Raw genomic sequence first — 24,035 nt, forward strand, 5'->3', positions numbered from 1 at the left:
CAGTTTTAAAAGCTCATTAAATATATATGCATGTATATTATTTAACCACAGCTCATTAGAAAATGTTTTTGAGCATCTGATGTTAGAATTTTCACTTTGACTGGACACTTTGACATGAAGTTTGACCTTGGTTTCTGAGAGATTCCTTTGAGCCACTTTGTGTCAGAGATGTCTCAGTCTAATGTATTTGCTCTTGCATATAGAGCGAGAGATTATAAGAGATTGATTTTATGCAATTAACTTCCATTTGTGAGTGAGGAGAGGTTTTCCTTTGAGTGAAGAATTGCAAGGTAACCTACTGTTTCACTCAGTAGTTTTGGGGTTATAGATTTATACTGTCAGAACACTATATCAGGTATTTTCTGTGCTTTATAATGTACCACACGGTTCCAGGTGTTGGAAAAAATCAGGAGCTATTCCATATGTTATTTTAATATATAAGGAATGTATATTAAGTAAGGAGTGAAAGGTCAGTGTACTTTGTTTAGCCTCAAGGTACAAGTCTTCCATATAGGTAATTTTCACAGTTCTTACTAGTAAATGCTGCAGAATGGTGTTTTCAAGCAAGTAAATGATTTTTTTTAAGTGATGAGTGGATTTAATTCCAGAATGACTGACTTTCTAAGATTTTAAGAAAAAAACCTGCATGCTTCTCTTTGATCACAAATTCTCCAACACAAATTAAAAAGCGTGTAAAAAAAATCAGGGATGACTGAAATATCTGCTTTGTGATAGATTGCCAGCTCAAGCTCAATGGCAGCTACAGCATTTCAGCCAGTCAATGCTCTGCAGTTTCCAGCTAAGATTTTGTTCTCATTTGGTTGCTATTTACAGTTTGTTATGTGAAACATAACACAGTTAATGTGAGTTTTCTTTTTCTTTGCTTAATTCTGAGTCACACATGCAGGTGGTGGTTGCAATTGTGTGTATTTGTTTTCTGTTTAGCTTGTACATAAACTGACCCATCAAGGCTTTAGGTTGGTTGGCAGTGTACTTTTCCTCTTTATTCAAAGTCTTCCCTGTAAGGGTTTTTTCTTATAGGGTTCTGTTTCAGAGAGAAACCAGTTGTAGAAATAATTCCCACTGCAAATCTTTTCTATCTGGCTAGTTACAGTGCCCAGACTGGATGTCCTTCCTATCTGTTTTTCTGTTTTCCGGGGTAAAATGGATTAAGTGTGGAGTTAAAGCAAATCCTGACTGATTTAGTAAGAAGTGCCCATAGCACTTATGGTGATTTGCAAAGGTCTTAACTTTAGGAGACTCAGCAACTGGCTGAAATTCCCGGAGAGGAAAGTGACACGGTTATCTTGAAATTGAGACAAATCCAAAGGAGGGAATTAATAATTTTTGCCTCCTGATTTCCAGTAATTTGACCTTCATGTTTAGGAGAAAATCCTGCAACCCTTTGTTGAGCAATTGTTTCTTCAAGCATTTATGTTGCCTTGACATTTCAGCTTACTCACTGGGCCTGTCTTGTGAATGAGTTCACAGTGGAATCTGGACATGGGAGTGCTGCTAAGAGTGCCTGAGGATACTGTGTGAGAAATGAAGTGTGTTTTCTTGAAACTTTTTTAATTACTGACATGATGGGAAAGATTATACTTTTGAACAGAGATAGGCATTCATGTTTATCTTCAGGAAAACAAAAAACTGCTCCTCTTAAATCTTAAAATCAAACAAGCATCATAAACAACAAAAATCTGAAAAAGCCCAGCCATTAATTGAGAATCTTTAATGTCCATTCCCCATGGAGGGGAATGGAGTTAAAACTAAAAACCATCAGTGTGTTACTTTTTTCAGTACACAGGTGTGGCTCTTTATTCAGAGAATGTACCTGCTTGGTGGTAAGGCAGTGATAGTGCAAACTCAAGGAGATTCAGAGAGGAAAGCATGAGCATAAGTTGATTCCTGCCATCATCCCAATATCCCATTGCCTGTGCTCTTTCAATGTGCTGAACTCCTTGTGGCAAAACTCCAGCATTGAAGGGGATGGATTGGCAGCGTCCTTTTATGTCACCCAAAGGTATGCTCACAATTTTATCTAACGATCCTTCATGTGAAAGGCAAGATGGTGTGCAGCAGGCAGGCTGCTTGCAGAGCCCTCATAGCAGCATGCACAACTGCTCTTGAGGGCAGTCTTGTTTGCACTTCACCTGGTATCTGGTGCTGCTGGAGGCTGTATCCTGCTAACCTTGAATGGTCTAAGGCAAAAAAAAAGTGCAGGAAATCTCTAGTCCAGAGTGCTGAGAGAGCACTTACGGGAAGTGGTTAATGGCAGCGCTAGGTCTGGTGATTAAAACAATCACTGCAGCCTCGTGCTTTTTGATCTTCCTGTGGTTCTTGTCCCATCGATCATTCCAATTTATTGCCCTATCTGTGCACATTAGCTCTTTGTGCAACTATTTACACAATCCATCCTCATTAGATTATCAGGTGATTTACTCCTTGTCTGCACAAAACAAATTCTCAGTGGGTAATCCCACTGATGTGCAAGCGGGGTTTGCACAGCTCAGCTGAAGATGAAGTAAACTGTGCTGCCATAAACTCTCAGGTTTACAGCCTGTGTGTGTACATGAATGTGGATTAGGAAGTTGGCAGAGCGTAACACTGTTGCTCATCACTGTGCAGAGTAAGCCTTTGAAATAGAAACTTATACAGAATTTAAGAATGATTTTACAGCAGGGTGACAAAATAAAACTTACTCTGAAATTAATCTTTCTCTCCAGTCTTTAAAAAATGCGAAGAAACTCGATGTTTGGAGTACTGGCTTACAAGTAGGACGGCAAAAAAAATTCTTAATAATGTAATGTTTAACTGTAAAGGATTTATTTGGATAAAATATCGCTGTAAAAAAACTTTCCTGCTCTCTGTGCCTGTAAAGTAACTTGAATACTGCCCAGTGTAGTTTTAAATTTTCCCAAGTGTTTAAAGCAGCACTTACTTCTAAGCATACCTGATTACTGAAAAGAGCAAGTGCCTCGCATGGGGCTGAAAAGCAGGGTCATTAATAGGAGCTAAGATAAGGAAATAAAACCAACAGTTAAATGAGCATATAAAAGCAAATCAGGACATGGGATCCAAACAATTACAAGAGTGCAGCAGTTCTGAAAGCCCATGAATGCTAATGGGCTTTCACAGCAATTCCAAGCATCCCTTTTGCATCCCCAGTCTGCTTGTGCTGCTAGGTAGAGAATTCTGTTCTCTGCATGAGAGTAGTACTTCAGTGCTTTGCTTTTCTCTGTACCTTGTGGAAATTCAAAAATCTACTTCAGTGATTTTCTTTTATTTGTTTTATTTCTTAAATTTTACTGATAAATGCTGATAAAACACTTCAGAACTACTTTGTTTCTCTTCTTGTCTAATTTTCTTTGAATTAAAAAAAAATGAGCTAAGATGTCATTTGTTGACTGATTAAAAATGTATGGTGGACAGGACTATGGTGCAATTTCTTTGACACATTAGGTTACTTTACCAAGAGACTCCAGCAATTTGGTCAGGTGTTGGTTTGGACCAAGCTGTTTGATTTTCCTTGTATTTAGGAGCTAGTAATAAAGACATAAAACTCAGCTTCAGTTGCACTATGATGAAATACTTGACATCAGTTCCTCTCTTAGGCAGTGTCCTAGCTTCTTGTGGAAGCAGTGAGTGAGCAATGAGCATCTGGCTGTTACAGTCTGAACTGTGTTTGGCTAGGTTTTTGAATGGATGTGTAATAGTTTGCTCTTTACTTAGTTCTGTAGCTGCTCAGGCTTTACTTTTTCCAAGGAAAAAAGGGTTAAAAAAAAAAAAAATTACATCTTATAAACCAGCAGGAGCAGAAGTTTGGGTTTCACAGAATGGTCTCCAGTAGTGGAAGATAAGTTTCCTGATAATGGCAGTATACTTTATGTGTATAACCAGCAAATTCAAATAATGCTTCAGAGCAAATATCGAGCCATAAAGCATGTGTCTGGGGATAGATGTTAATTTGAATCCTGAATGATGTATGACTCTAATAAAGTCAAAGTCTGGAACTGAATACAGGAGATGCTCTTCACCTGCTGCTGGGCCTGTCATGCGTTTTGGGGATGAAGTAGTGGATTACATTCACACAACTAATGAAAGGTCTTAACAAATAAGAGCATGTACTAATGAGACAGACCAGTATGTCTTGGTTCAATAAGGAACTGACTGTTCCCAAAGTACCCTATTTTTAATCTTCCCCTTCATGATTAATATGTATCTGAGACTGTTGACCCAGGCGATCGTTCCCAAATGATTGTCTTTGCTTTTAGTCTGTCTAGTCACTACCAGATGAAGCTTTATATTTTACTAAGATAGTTTCACTTGTTTTGCTTGTCTTGGTAGGTGCTTTAATTAAAGATGTGTCTTCTAGAAACTTGGGAGGACTGAAACTGAAAATCCCAGGGAGGGTTTTAGCACAAGGAATGAAGAAGTGCTGGCATTTGAATATTGAAACGTTTTGGCAGAAATAATAAAGTATGTTCATTACATTTACTAGGAAGGAGAAGGCTGGAATTCAGCAAATTCAATGGAACAATGGCAGAGATTTAACAGTTGGGTGTAAGAGCATTTTAGTAATAAATGTATTGGGTGGTGATTTTTCCAAGTGGGACTGGAAGCAAAATTAAAATCATGTCAAGATGCATGAGAAGATATTGCATACCATTTTGAACTTGTGTTCTGTGATGCACTGACATTATTTTGGCAGCAAGAAAAGTAGCACTTTTTTAAGTGAGTTCGCACTCTCCTACTAATTCCAGCCATAGAGCTGTGGCAACATAACTGGTGAAGAAAGATGAATATGATGGATTGGGTAGAGTGCATGGATTAATAGGTGTCAGAGCAGAGAAAAAATGTGCAATGAGGAGAAATGGGGCATGGGAGGAGAAGGAAAACAGGTGTTTTGGCTTACTGGAAGGTTTATGGAATTTGGCACAGAGCATTATCCCATGTTCTCTGAATTTGATGGCAAAGCTCCCATTAACTTTAATCATGCAGAATCCAGACCTTTCCCAGGGTATCCAGAAGAAAGTAAGAATGATTACAGGGGAGCAAAATAATCGGGGAGAGATGGAAACTTGCAGAACAGCAACATTGCATAATACAAGCTTGTCAGGAGTCAACCAACAGAGTATGGTGTTTATTAATAATTTTATCCTGTATTATTGACCAAGTAAACACAACTTCAAACAAAGGCAGAACTGATTTCTTCTCATCTGCATCCATATAAACAAATGTCCAATGTCAATTCCCATAAATTAGCATGGCTCAGAGCAGTATTTCTCTTAATGTTGATTGACAGTGATGCAGAAAGACTGTGTTATTCTGTGTAGATGCTTCTAGCAGTGATGAACATGAGGCAGTAGTCACTCGTTCTTCCTCCAGGAAGACTTGCCAGACAGAAAAGAAGGCTTTATGAATAGTGGAGAAAGTGGCATTGTGTTTGTTGTTGTTATTAGCCTTAAGGATATGAATGTTGTAGTTCTGGCTACACTGGCTTTTGAGTTTTATCAGATTATTTGGTGTCAACTGCAGTTTATTCTTTAGCTATCTTAGAACTTGCAGTGCTGTGCAATGGCTTAAGCCAGTTTGAGGAGCAAGGATGCTGCACAATTAATCATAGCAAAAACACACATTTAACATTAATGTGTTATCTGGATCAGTGATTATATTCATTTGTCTAATTACCATAATTATAATGCAGTTATTTCTTCTACTTGAAAAACTGGAGCGTTTCAGCTGATGTATCATTTGAAAATTAAAGTGCTCAGTCACCACCTTAGGAATGTATTAATTACATGTGCTTCTGTCTCAATCTGTGGTTGGCTGTTACTTGCCCATTCACAGGTATTCTTCATTGTGTTAAAAGTGCCTGATATTAGATACAGATCATTAAACACTATGATCTTGGAGGGGGATGATAGTATTTTTCTCACCTAAGAGCAATAAAAAGTAAAGGAGGTTGTGCAAATAGCCTGAACATGGAGCCTGCCAAAGCTCTATTTGCTAAGGAGATGGAGAGCCTTGTGGGCAGGAGGACCAGCTGGTAGCTGTGCACAGCACTGAGTTTGTGGGAGAGCTCTGGACCAGAGTAATATGTTACAGGGCAGGCCTCTTGAGCTGGGTAATTATTCTTACACTAACAAAAAACTTAACTTTATTTGATGTTTGTTCCTTGCTAGGAATTTTCTACTGTTTACGATCAAATGTTAAGTAGGTAAGAAGATGATAGTTTACATCTGTAATTACATCTCTTTTATATTACTTTCCTGAGAGTTAAATTTGTTAACACTTGACCTCAATATCGACATAGATACCTCAGATAACTGAGTGCATACTGGTGCTGATAAGACACTGATTCTTAGGAATGAGCTTTGCAGGGATTAGAATGAGCCCTAAATCACAGATTGTCAAAGTCATGTACGTATTGTCACTGTCTGGAATTGTGTGCCTGGATATTTGATTGTAAAGCTGACTGTCCCCAGAGTTTTCAGTTGTCTAGCGCTGGAAATATCAGGATGATATGTAACATTTTGCAATCAAATGTGGATTATGTGGTTAATTCCATGTTTCATTATGACCGTCTTCAGTTTAATTCTGCGAGGCTGTAAAACTTAATTTATGAAAGATGAAATATCAATCTGCATCACCTGGAATAGCTATTTGAGTACAGAATTTAATTTAGTGACTGGATGAGAAGTATTTTGATTGCTGGAGAGCAGTGAGTTTCATGTGATTATTTTTTTTTTGACTGGCACTTTGTAAGAAGTTTTCATAGCTTTCTGAATAACTTGGTAAAACTGACAAAAAAGCACAAAACAATAAAGTTTTATCTTGTTCAAAACTTCCAAAATTTATTAGACGTGAATGGAAACAAAGTATTCTGCTTTGGCTGTAACAAATAAGGTTGATCACTGAAACGCCACTCTTTTAAAAGTCAATTGATTTAGATACACACACATCGTGTTTGAAGAGTAACTTGTGACTGCATCATATCTCCCTCTGTTAAGGGATGCTTTTGAAAATGTGCTGATGGCAGGTGTAACAGACCACGACTTAGAAAGTGCTGTTCAAACACTTCGTGTTGTCTCTACTTCTGTTCTGAAGCAAATGCACCGTTTCTCCTCTGCCTCAGACCTTATTTCGCTGACCATAGTTGAAAAATGGAGTCCAGTAACATAGAATGACATTAAAGGGCAGTACTTGTTGCTCTAAAGTGGCTGTAATTATACCTTGTTTGAGATTTATGGCTGGGCAAGCTTGCTCATCAGCTTTGATTCTAGGGCACCATTTAAATCTTTGGTATGTATGTCTATAATTCAGGACCGTTTTTGCTTTATTTCCTGTAGTGCCTCGTGCCAGCTGAGCAATTCCACCCTGCTGTGAGGTTAAATATGTTACATCTGCATTCAGTGCAGTATTTAAAGGCGCCACAGATAGTTCTGTATGGAAATGTGTTCATATCTGTATTAACGTGAATCCCTGCGTGTTATTTCTTTGCTCATCTCTTTCTATTTGAGTTTTTTCATCTGCTGCTCTCTTCATCTACCACCAAATGATGGGTTTATACACACGCTGCCTGTTTAAATTATATTTCCTGAAGTCCCCAGCTCAGAAGTGAGAGTTATTGTGTCAGGAGTTGGAGAGACATGTATTGCTGCCTTCAGGGGAGTGAAATACACAATTCTGCAAAAGCAGAAGGGAGGAAATGTTGTTATTCTAATCTCAGTATTAAGTAGATAAAAAACCAATCTGGGAAAACTGAATGACTTGCCCCAGTGTCATCTAAATTTTTTTTTTTTGCGGTAAAAACCAATGAGACAGTTTTGATTTCCCTTGTGTTTAACCCCACCCTTACTTTACAATATCCTTTATTTTAAAACACTCCCTAAATCCTGCTTGTGTTGAGCGAGAGCAAAAGTTTTGACACACATACTATTAATTTGGAATGAACACCCAGAGTGTCTACAGTACAAATCCAGCAGCACCAAATAACTTATTGATGTCTTCCCAGTCACCAAGGTCCCTTGATACAGAGATATTCAAGTTTTTTCTTTTTCTTTGACTACATGTAGAATGATATCTATTAGCAAAATATTCAATCTGCTTGCTCGTTATTGGCAAGAGAAGGAAATTCTGAACCTTCTTCTGGCACCTCTCCATCCCTAAATCTGCTGCACGTAGCTGTTCTAGTGTTTCCTTTTTTCTCCAGAGTAGGCACAATTGCTCTTTGTCCTCTACGGGGCAGATCGGTGCACGGGAAATCTCATCTCAGCCCCGGAACGTCTTGACTCCTAGGGAGTTTGAGTGCTGAGCCCTGGCCATCTGTGTCTCACTGCTTCAGCAAGTTTCCTCCTAGTGTTGCCATTAAGCATTTTCTGCACACAGTCTTTGCACTTGGAAATGAGCAATGTTGTGCTAATCTAATTCCAGTGCATCGGCTACACTGTGTAAATTTGCTGGGACATGTTACTTGGACCAGAATACTTCCTTCCTTTCCTTTAAATCTCCCTGTAGTCCTCCAACTACATTATATTAGATGTCTGTATTGCAGCATCTCATAGAAGAAACCTATCTCAAAATACAATACTTCTGTTCTTTTGGAAAATTATTCATTGTGCCATCTTCCTTATAAGACATCTTACAAAGACCTTTATGCAAGAGTCACTGATCATTTTAATTTTTTGCGTTCATATTGGGTCCTTGTTACCTGCTGGATGTTATGTATGTAATGTCCTGTGATGTGGGGGTGTGAATGTGGTTCTGAAGGAGGTGAATGTGCTTATTTCACAGTGACTGTTCTATTGCCTTTCTGCAGAAGTCTATTATCTCTTTCATGAAAGTTTGTTTCTATTTCCTATGTAAAATAAAAGCTATATTTTTTCTTATTAATAGTAGAAATCAGACTTCTCAGTCAGAGATGGGGATACCTATTTCACTCTTCATAGCAAACAGATGGTTCTTACAACAAAAATCTAAATACACGATGAATAAATGAGCGGATGCTGCAATCAGGAAACACAAAGATAGCAGAAGCAGTGGGCACACAACCTGGGTGGCTTATATGCACAGACAATTCATGCCCTGATTACCTCCTTCAGCTGCTGCAGAAGTGGGAGAGGTTGGCAGACCAGGAGGGCCAGCTGGTAGCTTCTGTAAAGACAGTACCATTACCTGCATCAGCTTTTCATGTGCAACTGATAGCAGAGGGCTTTCCCAGTGCTATAGAGTCCTGGAAACTGCAGCAAGTGCAAAATGCTTCCTGCTTCTGGTAAACAAATGTTCCGTCTTCTCTGTATTATGAGGAAGGTTTACCTTCTTTTTGTCAATAGAAGCTTATTTTGTCAGATGAACAAGTTTTTATCAGATTGTTTGCTTTTGCTTGTCTTTCCCTTTCCACTGCTCCGTTGCACAGCTGTGATAGTAGGATGCACACTTCTCAGTCACTTGGGGACATCAGTTAAATGTTCAAGAGGATTTTATCACTAAGTATGATGCATAGGTGCTGTTTGTTCCGAGTTTCTGTTTTCATGATTGATAGTGACAGAAAATCCTATTGGTAGGGAGCAAGCAAATTTTAGCTTTCTTTGTCCCTGAGTCACATAATAAGTTTTATAACCCTACTGAACAGAAATAACTTGCTTAACGAAAATAAAGGGGAATAAATGTCATAAAGAGGAGGCAACTCATAATGATTTGAGTGGGATTTGCATGAAAGTGATTTAGTCTGATCTAGACTGTCTCTAAAATAGATATCTATAATAGTGAATAAAAAATCCTCTGAGAGGGGGGGAAAATTCCCACTGCAAAGTGTTGGGTGAGGGCACTTGTAGATGGATCTCAAATGCACAATTAGAAGGCCTGAACTCGAGTCTCCTGCAAATCTCCCTAAAAAGGAATTGAATCTCTTTTATTATGCCTTATGCCATGTGCACTTGTGTATTTTTCTTTGCAGATGAATGTAAATGTTAGGAATGGGATGTAATGGGTGCTCCACAGCAGCTGAAAGTCCTTGGGTGAAGGACTCCCAACTGCTGGCTTGTGCTGTGGTCTGGCACCTGTGAGCCAAGTGTGGTGAGAGCCTGTGATAATGAGAGGGGTTGATGAATTGAGCACAGTTTGAGAGGGAATTTATTTTATTTTTTTAAACAGCACAGCAATTCTGAAAGTATGCAAATCCGTTTCTAAATGCTCAGCTCAGGTTGTCAGGTTTATTATTCTTTTTAGGCTATTATAGATGGTTTGTTCCCCTTGATCTTTCTCTTAATGTTCTACACATTCGTTCGTAGATTCCTTAACTTTGGTAACGTCTGCATTTTGTTTCCCCCAATGGTACTGAAGTTGTCACGTGTGTCAGGTTTGCTTTCAGAATATCATTACACTCAGCAGTGCCACCCGATTAAGGAAATGGTTATGAACAACCCATACGTTTCCTTCTCAGCTTTATACCAGTCTGTAAGCTGGCTGTGCGGATCGAATTCACAGCGTGGCTCTTCTCCTGAAATGTGTAGGTGATTAAGACCTATAATTACTATACAGCAATCCTACAAGTTCTTCTGCTCCAATTGCCTGCTTCCCTCAGAAAGCTTTTTGTATCTTAACAGAAATTCCCACTTCTGGCTCCTCCCAAACCTGAGCTATGAATCAACCTTTATAGCGTAAAGGAACTTAACATTCTTCTCTACAGCAGTGGAGGTGGCTATGTAAACCTTGCTCTTTAGTGTGGAGCAGTGAGGGGAAATGAGAAGAACCTGGCAGTCACCAGGGAAAGAAAAGCTTGCTCAGACCTCCTTCAGTCACAGCCAGCCGGGCAGCTTTTGCAAAAGGCCACGGCAAAGTTATAAACACCACTTCTGAGGGCAGAATGACCTGGCAGCCAGAAACCTAACATCTCCTTTAAGTGACAACTCGAAACAATAATAGCCTGTAGGGAAACAATGGCCCATCAAGAGCGCGTGGTGCTGGAACATGGAGAGCGCTGGCTGTCCTTGACTCTGACAGCCCAGGAGCCGCTGAGGAAGCACAGATGGAGCCAGTCTGCAGAGGCCTCTTCACACTTGCTGCTTTAACTTTTTTTTTTTTCAAACAGCAGGAAAATCATGAGCACTGCCAACGTCCCAGTGAGTCACTTTCATATACAATAGGGAAAAATCATGCAGTACTGAGGACCACCTTAGATGTAATTTCAAAAGAAAAATGTGTACACATCATGTATCGCTGGTATTCTTCTGTTAAATCCCCACTATGAATTTTCCAGGAAAACCTGCGACAAACAACAAAGAGAAAGTTCTCTGATTTATATTGTATGGTAGAAGCAAATGTTGGAAAATAATCAGGGCAATGCTTAAAGAAAAGTACATCTCTAAAAGTTGATTTACAGCCCTGTCTCCCTCCTGTGTAAATCAGTGACAAACCTCCAAATGGCTTCAGGGAGAGGATCCTGCAAGGGGAAAACCAAGCATGAAGGTATTTTTTTAGCTTAGTTCCCCCCTTCTCTGTCTCTTAAATGACTGAAAATTTAAATCATGTTGGATGCAACTAATTCTTACAAGTAATATGGAAAGCAGACAGTAGTGTTACACCTAAATATTTGTGCTAATAGTACCAGAAGCTATGATAGCCTCCAAAAGAAGAGTGCGGTTTCTAGGAAGGACAAATTTCAGCCACTGGGAGTCAACAAGCTCATGATCTCAATCAGATCAGAGGAAAGGCTTGAAAGAAAGTGTGGTTAATAGCAGAACAGTGCGAAAAATAACTAAGAAAACTGAGGTCAAAGCTAAAGACCATCTGCAAGAGTGACCAAAAATCTGAAGATGAGATTTCTTAGGGCCAATGATAACTGAGATGTTATGACTGATTTCTGTAGCTTTGAATTAGGGATTGAAATTACTATGCTAGAAAACATACAGCAAAGTACTACAACCAGGTTTTTCAAGGCTGGTGGCCTGCTGTGTGTAAGGAAATCATGGTTGAAGCAACAAATCGTATGACAATTGCATTTATTCTTCATGTTGAATCATATTTTATATTTTGATCTCCAGGCTGTTTTGTTATATCCCTGTACTTCCTTGGCACTGACAGAAAAGATATTCATGGTTTGTAACAGTTGGGGGAAAAAAATTGAATTCCATCTGTTTCTTCCATAATAAGCAACTGGGATTAAGGACTTAACAGAGAACTCTGTCCTGTTAAACACCACACCGATGCTATTTGTGATTTTACATCTGAAGCACTTGCTGAATGTATTAGTGTAAAGAAAAACTGCTTTCCTATGCAGAAGTCCATGTGATCAGACAGCAGTGCCAGCTGATCATCCAATCTGGCAAAATATCCACGGCCACTTCAGATGTGTAACAGCACATGAATTTTTGACTGGTACATCAAAATAATTTCAGCAGATAGAAGTTTTCATGGGAAAATCAAATGAGAGAGAATTCCAGGTCTCTCTAAGAAGCACTTTAATTGTGATGAATTAATCCAGAAGTATGTATAGGTTTATTAAAATAATTCTTATTCTCTCATAGGCTAGACTCTAAGGTTTTCTGTCCATTTTTTTTGTCCTGTTTGTTTTGAGTTGTGCTTATTGCTGATTGAAAAGCCAATATTTTCTGCAAGGACCTAAATGGATTTGGATGCTGAAATCATCTGTCATGAGAAATTTGATCTAGTAAAATGGTCAGTTCTATTATTTGGACAGGATATAACAGAAGTGTAATACAGAAAATAATCCCAGAGCAAATATAGTAATAAGCACTGAATAGCTTCAGTTGCAGTGACCCATGTGGCCAGGGTGAAAGAAGATCTGTGGAGCTTCAGGCAAAAACAAGAGCATTGGCAGTAAATATTATATTAAAATGGTTTTGTATGCCTGATATGACCAAGAAAAGTGTGAATTGAATCTTTAACATCATTGCCTTTTAGCAGCCTTGCCTACTCTCTTTAGCAGAATAAGTTGTAAGGAAATTAGCACAAATTTACTGGTGACTTATTCTAAATGAGCATAGAAATGGATAGACAATCTATAGGTAACTGAAAGTAAGCATTGGCAGCTCATGTTGACACTAAACTCAATGGGGCTGTTATGTCCCAGTCCTTCCCTAATCACTGACAGGGAGACTTAGATATCTGTAGAGCAAATATTAAATCTGCTGCTAGATGAGATGTTTGTCATGACAATAGATAAAACAGAAATTTGAGCTGAACATAGTTGTTCCTGGCTAAAGAAACTAAAAGGTGGAGTCCAAGAGCTGCAATATGCTGTTTTATTCTTTTCCTGATGAAATAATGGATTGGAAACTATCACGTATTAATCGTTTTTATAAGATTTCCTTTCTGTGTCCCTCTTGTGTCCCTCTGTCTAGTTTATGACTTCACGTACTATTATAATCTAAAGGTGCAGGTCACCACGTTCATAATGTTACACCCGTTTCTGGCAACATCCTCATAAATAGCCTGGAGCATATGCTTCCTGTATCGTCCCCCTCTCTTTAGGAGAAAGGCTGTTATTGCTGATAACAAATCAGCTCCTCTGAGATTCATGGGAATAAAGAGCCAATATAATCTTAAGTGTTTCTGTCTCTCTGACAGCCGTACCACTTAATACTGTGTCCTTACTCAGGACTTCCTAGAATGGCGTGGTCATCACCTCCTGATACTTTTTGGCACCAGTGAAGTCTAAGGTGCCCTTGGGTAGAATGGCTTTACTTTTTTGGAACAGAATTTTATTTGCTACATCAGTAGTTTTTGCTCATTCTGTGGAAACTACTTTCAGGACTTCATCTGATCTGTTTTGTAGGTGAACCTAATGGATGATTTGCCTTTCAGCATTTGAATTATTTTTCCGATGAACTGTTGTTTCTCCATGAGTGTGTATTTAAAAAAGAAAAAAAGGAAATGCACAAAAAAACCCCAAACTCCATGAAATCAAACAGACCACCAAGATTAATGACAACAAAACAAACAAATTGGAATCATACCCTTTCTAACAAACTACCTAACTTCTAATCCTCAGAAAAGTGAGACAAAACAGGCAGTTCTCAAGATCTGGCTCCTCTGCTGCAGATCACTCCTCGGATGAAATGTTCTGGAGATCAAAAATCCTGAAGGAAAGTCCTGCAATGAAGTCATTTGGCGTTTGTGGAACGTGATGAGTGGGGAATGTTTCTTCAGAGGCATTTCATCTATGCCAGTTCTGCACAGTGTGTTTTGAGGATCTTTAAAGGCAAGACCTGGGTATTACAGTGAAGAGTTATTACTATTCTTTTCAACAGAATCCTACGGAGTTAGAAAACCCTTAGAGTCTGTGTTTGTTAGAAATGTAACTTCATGTCTCAAAGCTAGCCGTGTTTTAGCCTAGAGCATATTGCAGGTCTGGTTTCACCTGAAAGGCATTGTTTAAATCTCCACAAAAAAAGAAAAACAAAACCCAACCAACTGTGAGCATGGTATTGAGAAGACAAAAAGCATAACAAAACCTAATAGACGTGGGATCAGAAAATCATTTTAACACTGTACTTGGGAACATCCCTTCAGCTCTGTCCCCTCTAGATTCAACCTAAATATCCAGTCTGAAAACCTGTAGTTTATCATTAGAAGAAAACAACCTGGGACACTCAGTAGAAGCCAGGCAATTAGTAATTACATATTTCTATTGTTCTGCAGATGTTTGTCCATGCAGAATGAAAGCTAACAATTATAAACTCAATTTTAGATTCAGCGTATTTCATTCGCAATGTTTGTTTAACTAAAAGACCTGCCATATCCAACGGCAAAATTAATTTAGCTCAATTAGAAATGATTTTCTGAGTATATACTAATACCAGTGTTATTTTGTACCTTTCTCTGATAGTGATTGAACTTGCTATATTATTTTTAGTTGTCTGATCATTAAAGCTCTGTAAAAATGACATTTGAAGAAGCATGACAGCTTCTGCCTCCCCTTGCCCCATCCCATCTCAAAGCAGACACTCATACAGCCTTCGTATTATAGGGTGCTGCTTCACAAAATAGAAGTCACTCTGATCTGATATTTTCATTTTCCTAGGGATTATAAGGTAATCGTGTGTTATTATGTCATATATTATTCCCTTATTCTCTTGTCTGCTTTATGCCAAGGACTTTTTCCTTCTCTAACAAGAAAGCTGATTTCACCCTGTGCTTTTGGGGTGGGTGATATTAAAATCTGGAGCTCCCCCCCAATTTAAAAGTGAGCTATATAGAAACCTAACTAACTAGCAGGCTTTCTGCATAGTATCTATATATGTTATATATATAAATAAATGATTTGTATTAGTTTATTCATTTTATTCACATGTTTACATACATATGTGTATGTATATATATAATTCATGTGTATATATAGATATATGTCCATTTGAATCTTCTCTCCTTACCTCCAGTGGGAGGAATCTGAAACCTAAACTAATCAGTTGTTAAGGTATCCAGTGGAGCAGTGCAGTCTCTTTCTTCCCATTGTATGGAGAGGTAGGAGAAGACTCTAGATGCTTGATTGTTAAGATGGATTACCAGTTCTATGTTCTCTGATTAGCAGAGTGAAGTCTGTAGATAAATGACTGTAAGTCTCAGTAGGGGGAACCTGGTGTGCTGCTGCTAAGGAAAAATGGGCTCTGTGAAGCAGCACTGCAGCTTCACAGTAGCTTGGGAGGATGGATAGGAGGATTACTTGGCAGTTGTCATTCAGACTCATCATGAAAGGATCTAACTGTGAAAGTTTGTCCAAACTTTTCTCAAGATGCCGAAACATTCAGCATCTCAAAGTGTCCAGGACAGAAACTGGAAGAAAAGGGAAGTTATTGCTCCCGATTACTGCCAAATCTTTTTATTTGTACAAATCTGGCACTTTATAAATGGTATGTGATGTCCTCGTAACAATTTAATAAGCTATAAACATTCATTCAAATGTTTTATAATCTAAATGTGATGATTATCTGTTTTTAAAATTTCTAATGGGACAGACATTTATTTGTTAAAAACCTGATGGAAGTGGAGAACTACTTATCTCCTCTAGGAAACTGGCCAATCAATTTGTACTCCTATAAAAGGGAATGTAAGACAGTTTGTAAGGACTGACTTGGAGAGCAGATTGTGGAGGTCTGTCTCGTTCTGCTTAATGCAGTTCAGATGTAGGAGGCCCCACCTACTCTAAAAGATGGTTAGCTTCCAGTGATTTTCCATTACTATCGTAATTAGATCCTTTTTGGTGCTGTACAGCGTCTGTCTGCAGTGAAATAACTCTGGTAGAGGAGATGACACATTGTATATCACAGCATGTGTGTGCAGGAAAAATTGGTTCCTATCTTCCTGTCTTCCCCTAGAATTAAATTTTCAGACACACCCAAGTTTAAATGTAATTGCTTGTTTTTTAAGGATCAACATAAAGGAACATGGGAAAATTGTTCTGTTCTCATCCAACTCTGATACAGACTGTGGGGGTAAGAAGCTTTGAGGAACTGTGGGATGAGTAATTCCAGTAAGATGATTTGTAATCATGGGCTACGTATCCTGTTGGCTATTTCTGAGTACGGGAACAGAGTCTTCAGCAGCAAAATGAGCTGTTGCCCATAGGCACCCAACCAAATTCTCAAGGGAATTTGCAGCTGGGGAATTTAGAGTAGAAAGTGCTTCTCAGAGCCCTCAAGCATTTCTCTCAGTGCACTTACAAGTTCACCACCACAGTTAATTACCTGATAGTGATTGAGAAATGTTGCCGTTGTTTTGAGATTTCTTCGCAGTGTTTCCAAATTCCTAGTAAAGGGGCTTTCGCAGGATTTTATTGCAACTTCATTTCCATTTCAGCTTCAGTCCTGTTGTCCTTTTTGTTTGAATCAATCCTTTCAAAGCAAATCTTTTCCTTTCACTATGGTTACTATTCTGGAGTGCATGAGTCACACTACAGTACTTATCTAATGCAAGCATCCCCCTAAAACATGGCATCAATGACAGATCCTCTGCACTTCTTGTCAAAATATAGATATCCCGTACATACATCAAATCACATATTGACATAGCAAAATTTGTACTCTGGAGTACTTTTCTATTCCTCATAGTTACTTGGGGTTCTAGCTGGCAGGCTATGGCAAATCTGTTGTCTTAAAACATCTTCATTTTTCGGGCATGGAAGGACCAGGCGGCAAACACTGAATGTTCCACACTGCAGCGTGTGTATTCTTCCCACATCAATCTGGTGTTGTGCTTAGTGGAGTGACAACTGTTGCTGTTGAGAACTACTGTTGTGATGACCAGTGCCACAACTCCTCGCTTTACTAGCAAGCTATTGTGCTCCATTAAAATGCATTTGGTTCAATGAGCAGAAAGATAGAAGAAAGTTGCTGATTTCGGTTCAGTTGGTAAATGAAATTGATTTTTATTCATAGATTCACTAAGGTTGGAAAAGACCTCTGAGTTCATATAGTCTAACCATACATGTACCACCAGTATTGCCCACTAAACCATGTCCCTAAGTACTACATCTACCCTTTCCTTAAACATCTGCAGGGATGGTTACTTGGCTACCTCTTTGGTGGCCAAGAAGGCCGATGGCATCCTGGCTTGGATCAGGAATGGAGTGGTGAGCAGGACCAGGGAAGTCATCCTGCCCCTGTACTCGGCACTGGTGAGGCCTCACCTCAAGTGCTGTGTTCAGTTTTGGGCACCTCAGTACAGAAAGGACATGGAGGTGCTGGAGCAGGGCCAAAGAAGGGCAGCAAGGCTGATGAAGGGCTTGGAGAATATGGCCTACGAGGAGAGACTGAAGGAACTGGGGCTGTTCAGTCTGGGGAAGAGGAGGCTGAGGGGAGACCTTACTGCTCTCTTCCAATATCTGAAGGTGCTTACAGCGAGAGCCGGGCTGCTCTCTTCTCACTGGTGGCAGGTGACAGAACAAGAGGAAACAGCCTCAAGTTGTGCCAGGGGAGGCTTAGGTTGGATATGAGGAAACACTTCTTTACAGAAAGGGTTGTTAAGCACTGGAATAGGCTCCCCAGGGAGGTGGTTGAGTCACCATCCCTGGATGTGTTTAAAAACCATTTGGACGTGTGCACAGGGGTATGATTTAGTGGAGGATTGTTGAAGTTAGGGTAGGATGGTTTGGTTGTGGCTGGACTTGAAGATCTTTAAGGTCTTTTCCAACCGAAGTGATCCTATGATTCTTTCTGGGCAGCCCATTCCAGCATTTCGCCACTCTTTCAACCTTTTAACTCTAGCCAACCTTTTTGGAGCACACATTAAAATAGTTTCATTTCACTTATCTTCATTACGCTTTGTTTTGCAAGCAGTTTCCTAGGTACAGAATGTGTTAATAGTCACCTAAAATATTGCTGGAGGTAGCCTTGAAGCCTTCCTCACTCTGTCACCCTTTAGTCCTCAGTATTGAATCTGAAAAGCGAAGTTGGTGCACGTGGAAATAGAGAAGGGGAAATGTGAATAAGTAAGAACCTGGAAAACAAGCATTTCCATAGCCTTCTTCTCAATACCAGATACTCTGGGTAGCAATCAGTGGCCATCTCACCTCATGGAGCTGGGAGTGTCCCTTCAATTTTTTGACCTCTGTGATGCTCCTAAAGAATTTCAGAAGTGTAATTAATGTTTGCAAAGGATTTTGTTCCCCCCTTCAAAAAAAAAAAAAAAAAGCCACAAAAAAACCCCCACCAATATAACAGCATCATGATATGACACATTATTTGGATTTATGCATTTACTGTTTGTCTGCAAATAGCCTTTTGGCTCAACCAAAAGATTTTCTGGATGCAAAATTTCAGCGTCAGCAACTTTGTATCCTCTCTATTGCCTTATTTACTTCTTTTTTGAAAATCTCACTTGTGTTCTTAATTTTACTGGGTGCTTGCAGATCAGGCTGCTCATCATAGAAGATAAATTATGCTCTGCAAACTGTACTTTCACATTTGTTACTGGCAGGGATGGAACCATGTTGTTTTATTACTTTGGCAAAACGATCTAAGGGATCTTCAATTTATCTTTATAATCTCTATTTTCCAGTTACTGCTTTCTTTTTCCTCAGTTGATCCTTTAAAGAGCTCTTTCCGCATCTTTTGCTTTTTTTTTTTTTATTATTTAGCAGAGAAAGTATGGCTAACATAAAAATAATCTCTTGTAAGATTCTGCCCTGAGGAGTGCTGCTTATATCATGGATTGAGGATGGTACAGTGTCATCCTCAGAGACGTTGTTCCCACTGCTCTGAGAGAGGCTGTATCCCATCATTCAGGCGCTGCAACAATCACTGGATGATCTTCAAAATCTCAGCAGCCACGTCATTAAAGATCTGCAAAGTACAGTGCTTAGGGAATGGTAAGAAACACTACTTCAGGACTACTGGAAATTTCCATGCAGTAGAGGGATGTGGAAAAAGAACTGAAAACCGCTGCAGGTTGTAAACTGGATGTTACTGCAGTGATTTGTGGATCCATATGACTCACAGAAATTTGAGGGAAACTTTCCGTAGAAAGAGTATAATGTTATGCTGCATCATCTGCTGCCTGGTTTTTGGTAAAAGAAAAAAAAAAAAGTCAGGGATTTCAATTGCATAATTATCAATACATGCATACCTGTATCACTCTTTATTGCATAGCATGTGTTAAGTGTAAATTGGACATCCTCGTTTATTGCAGAATTTCCTCTATTTTAAATATGGTTGTAGCAAAGAGAAAATGAAGAACGCACACAGCTTGCTTCTGTAGTAGAAAAAGGCTCTGTGAACCAACAATTGTTCTTTAGCTAAGCAGAATATTTCTGCCAGCTATGCTGGTGTAAGGGGTTTAGCAGCAGCGTGTGGCCAAGGAACATAAGGAAGAGTGACCTCGGTACCCTTACATCTGATTCTTTCCTCTTTTTTGTTTTGATGAAGCTATGCTCATTTGGGGAGTTTATATTACTGTGATGCAAATGAAAAATAATACACTGCTCTAAACCACATAACAAAAGCTAAGGACTTTTTGACATTGTTCAAATTATTTTAAAATCAGTTTTTAGCATTTGTCTTAGTACTTTTACCTAAAGAAAAATATTACATGTAGTTCAATTAAAAAAAAAAAAAGCGCTTTAAACCCCAATTTAAGACTTAATTTTCACTTTAGCTCATTCATTTTTTTTTTTAAATTTTATTTTTTCTAGTGCTGATTTATTTATTTATTGCTGTAATAATTTAACTAAGGGTGTTTCTGTTGGCTGTTGACTGCTTTTTATTGAATTTACCTCTTGATCTAGCATTCTGTATTTTTGTTTTTTAATTCTTGCTCTTTTTAGTTCTAGCATCCTCCTCCTTCAATCTTCCATTTTTTTCTACCTCATGTATTCATTTTGCCAGGACTTCCCTCCCAACCTCCTGCAGCTGTTCTGGGAACTTCCCAAATATTGCTATTATCGTTTACAACTTTAGCTATATTTTAAAACCCTTTATTAATAATATGTTTAGATACGTGGAGTATCTAGGATATCTAATTCTAATTTAAGAGTTAAATTATATGTACATATATATAAAATTAACTTTCATAGCAGTACGTTTGTTAGTTCCTAGTTTATCTCATCAGAAAAAGTAAATAGATATTTTTGACATCAGGGGCATTGTTTATTTTTCCTGAAGGACACAAAAAGATAAGTTAGATCCTGTCTTCAAAGGGACTGAAAAGGAATTATTATCAATGAGTCAGCTTTGCTTTAATGCTTGGAAAAATACTGGAACTAAAAATCAAGCCAACTATTTGTAAGTACTTATAAAAAGGAGAGGTAAAAAAGAGATGTTTTAGTCAACACAGGCCTGAGAAGAATACAATAAATCTAATTTATTTGCTAGGACTTGCTAATATTTTGTTGGTAAAGAAAAGATATTAAACACTGTTAAATCAGTAGAGCTGTGGATATTTTTATAAGCAGAGGAAATACTGTCTAGACAGAAGATGTATCATTACGAAATGAAGTCAAACTCAGAGACTGCACTCAACAATCTCAGTAGTCTGCTGTTAACTATTTTAATTACTTGTTGGGTGGTGGTTTAGAGAGTGTACTTATTAACTTTGTAGATACTATCCTGCTAGGAGACCCAGTGAGCACTCTCAAGCATGGTTTGGACTTTGAGATAAGCATCAGAACTGGGGACATCTCAATGTTGCTTCTCATGACCATCACAGATAGCAGCAGCCAGTGCATTCTGGCTGAAGTGGGAGAAATCCTCATTATGGAACCACCTTCTTCTGCAAGCTTGGTGGTGATCAAGGATCAAAGATCCTATCAAGGATGATCCTGGTTCACATACAAAGTCGCATTCAAATCTGTCATGGGGGAATGTAGAAGGTGTGGGAGGGTAAACTGTTGAGAGGTGCAAGAGCACTGGGGCTGGTTTGCAATGTAAGTCTTGGGGCACCACATCCAGGAAAGACAGGCTTTTTGAGATGGTCATCAGGTGGGCAGCTGAAATGATCAGGACCTGTCAAACTGAGAAGGAGCTGGGCTGCCTGATCTTTGTTTAATCTAGAGGAAACAAGAAGGAAGCATGTTAAGTACGGAAACGTGTATTTCTCCTAAAGCAGTATGCTGTGAGTAGAGCAAGGAGCAGTGGAGGAACTTCAGCATGATAGGTGTCTCTTAGATTTCGGAAAAATATGACGGCTAATTGTGATGTGTAAATAAGCACTGCTTATAGGCTGTAGGTTATTGCAAAAGGCTTTCATTACTAAGGGCTTTGACAATGAGGTTAGAGAAATCTGATAGAAATAGCTGACGTGCAGTTTGATTGTGCCTTGATGGAGGTAGATGGCTTAATGAATGACCTCTTCATTTCCCTTCGAGCTTTAGATTTGTTAACATTTTTTGATCGGAAGATTCCAGAGCTTATATTTCACTCCTGTTGCTCATTCCAGTTTTGAATACTGAAGAGCTGAAAAATGCCATTTCTAAGATAGGCACATGTTGCTAAGAAAACTTAACATGTAAGACACTTTAAGATGGGCCTGTGCAACCTTTTTTTGTGTGTGCTAGCATTTAAGGTGATTCTTTTCGTCTGTAATGCCTCAACGTTAATTGATTTTTGGATTGATGAGAGCTTTTCTATTTCAAAGATTTTGATTTTCCTTCATCAATAAAAACTGCTCTCTTGATTTTTTGATTAACGTGGAACAAAGAAACATTCTTTCACTTGTGAGAATGTTTTTGTGATACTAGAAATATTCTCAAGGGTGTGAATTTTACGAGCACGGATTCCACCTATTTTCCCACATTTGCTTTATAATTTGAAGTCTGAGCTTACAATGCAAGTATTACCAATTTTCCCTAGTAAAACCCTATTAAAACCATATTTCTGAAAGAAAAAACACAGTATGACCTAAACAGTTGGAATGTTCTCAAGTAAGGCATATCTGCAGTACTTGATAGCTATTGGCACTTTAGATTTATGAAGGGCCAGCTGTGAGACTGTAGGAAAACAGAGCAGTTGATTTATTTATTAATAGTAAACAGAAACTTGCACTGAAATACAAATTGCACAATGTGATAATCTAATGAAACGAGTGCTTTTACTCTAGTAATTTCCTGTGCCAAACGTGATTGTGCATGTGCATGAGAGCATAATTTGCCCATAAGTAGTCAGAAAAATGCTCCTTCTCAAAGTACAAAATTATTTTTAACTTTGCTTTGATTTTTATTTTTATGTTTACAGGATGAATAAACATGAAACTGCCTTTGAGCAGAACTAGAATTGATTTTGTTGTATACTAGTAATCCAGTGTCAGAGGGCCACTGGCAAGTCCGTGTGATTATCAAATTGATCTTTTTTTTTTTTTCAGAGATAATTACTACTAAATTGTTTGCAGAACTACCAGGAAAACTATTGAAATTAGATCAGGTTTTCAAGGTAGATTACCAGCTTGTGTGCGAATATTGACAATCATCCAATTTCCCACTCACAGAGAGTTTCCTTTGCATTCTTCGCTGGCATTTATTTTTAGTAAGCATATACCTGCTTCCTCATTGAGATTTACTTAAAATTTAGCAGTCCCTTTTTAATAAATCATTCTTCCACTTATATTTTTTAAACCCATCCTTGGTTAGGATGTAAAAGGTAGAACGTGTCATAACAGATTTGAAATATTCAGTGTTTGTACATGAAAATATATTATTAGGACAGTGGGTGGGGGAGGAACTGTGTGATGAAGAAAATGGTTTATTGAATATATGTCAGTTCACTTGCTTTAGAAAGAACCATATGGAAGACCAAAGTACTCCCAGATGTCTTCTTTTTGTAGTGCCACTGGCTGAGACGTTGACCCAGTTTCTATAACCAGATTTATCTAACTATTCTTCCTTTTTTTTTTTTTTTGAGGGAGAAAATATATGTGGTCTAGTGGAATTCTGTCAGAGAAACAGGGGCCCAAATAAAATATTATTGAATGTATAAAACAGATTCCTTTGATAAAAGGAAGTAGTTGAAATTCCGAAGAAAATTCCTCATCAGGTTCAAATACAGTAGGAAATATGGACAGGAAAGTTGTATCTAATCTTGAAACGAAAGCTGACTCTTCAAGAAAGCAGGTAAAGATTTGAAATCAAATGTGTAGGATATGTTTAGTGAGTATTCCTGGAAATTAAATAGACAGAGCAATCCTAAACAACTAGTTTTGATGAGTTTTCAAAATCTGATATCCTTGATGTCTGGGGGAAAACGCACCAATAATATTTGTGTCGAATTCTTGTTCTTGTGTCAGGCCTTAATTTTTAACATCTCTTTTGCATGCTAGACCCTTAACATGAAGTGCTGAGCATACTGCCCTTTGTCTACCAAAACTCTGAACATCTTGCTTAAATTTAAAGGTGAAGAAATCAGTTATGATAGGGCTGAGGATTTCCTGACAGCTCATCTGTCTGCCGAAAGCGAATTTCACCTCCCTAATATGGGCCTTATTCTGCACTGGTTATCAAATAAATGTCTATTTTGACACTGATGTAGCTTTTGAAAGATAAAATTTTGTTAGAACAACCGATGAATATTTTTTATAGTCATTTGTCTTTC

The 24,035-nt window shown here is 38.4% G+C and overlaps 1 protein-coding gene across 6 annotated transcripts in view; it reads left to right on the forward strand.

The window, feature by feature from the left end:
* The window catches only part of LOC149918018 (uncharacterized), a 108,578-nt gene that overhangs the window by 3,824 nt on the left and 80,719 nt on the right, over positions 1–24,035 (forward strand). For 2 of the 6 annotated variants that reach the window (XR_016466296.1, XM_090140059.1), the window contains exon 4: positions 19,137–19,922. The exons of 2 other annotated variants lie outside the window; for them this stretch is intronic. Coding sequence is in view for 2 of the 4 variants with exons in the window: in XM_090140059.1 (XP_089996185.1) it covers positions 19,137–19,413 (277 nt within the window). In the remaining 2 variants the exon portion in view is untranslated. Of the gene's footprint in view, positions 1–14,014; positions 14,910–19,136; positions 19,923–24,035 lie in introns of those variants that run through there. 2 more of the 6 variants (XR_016466295.1, XM_090140060.1) reach the window with 1 other exon arrangement.

Source organism: Phasianus colchicus, chromosome 4 (assembly GCF_987193195.1).
Source record: "Phasianus colchicus chromosome 4, bPhaCol1.hap1.1, whole genome shotgun sequence".
Classification (NCBI taxonomy): domain Eukaryota; kingdom Metazoa; phylum Chordata; class Aves; order Galliformes; family Phasianidae; genus Phasianus; species Phasianus colchicus.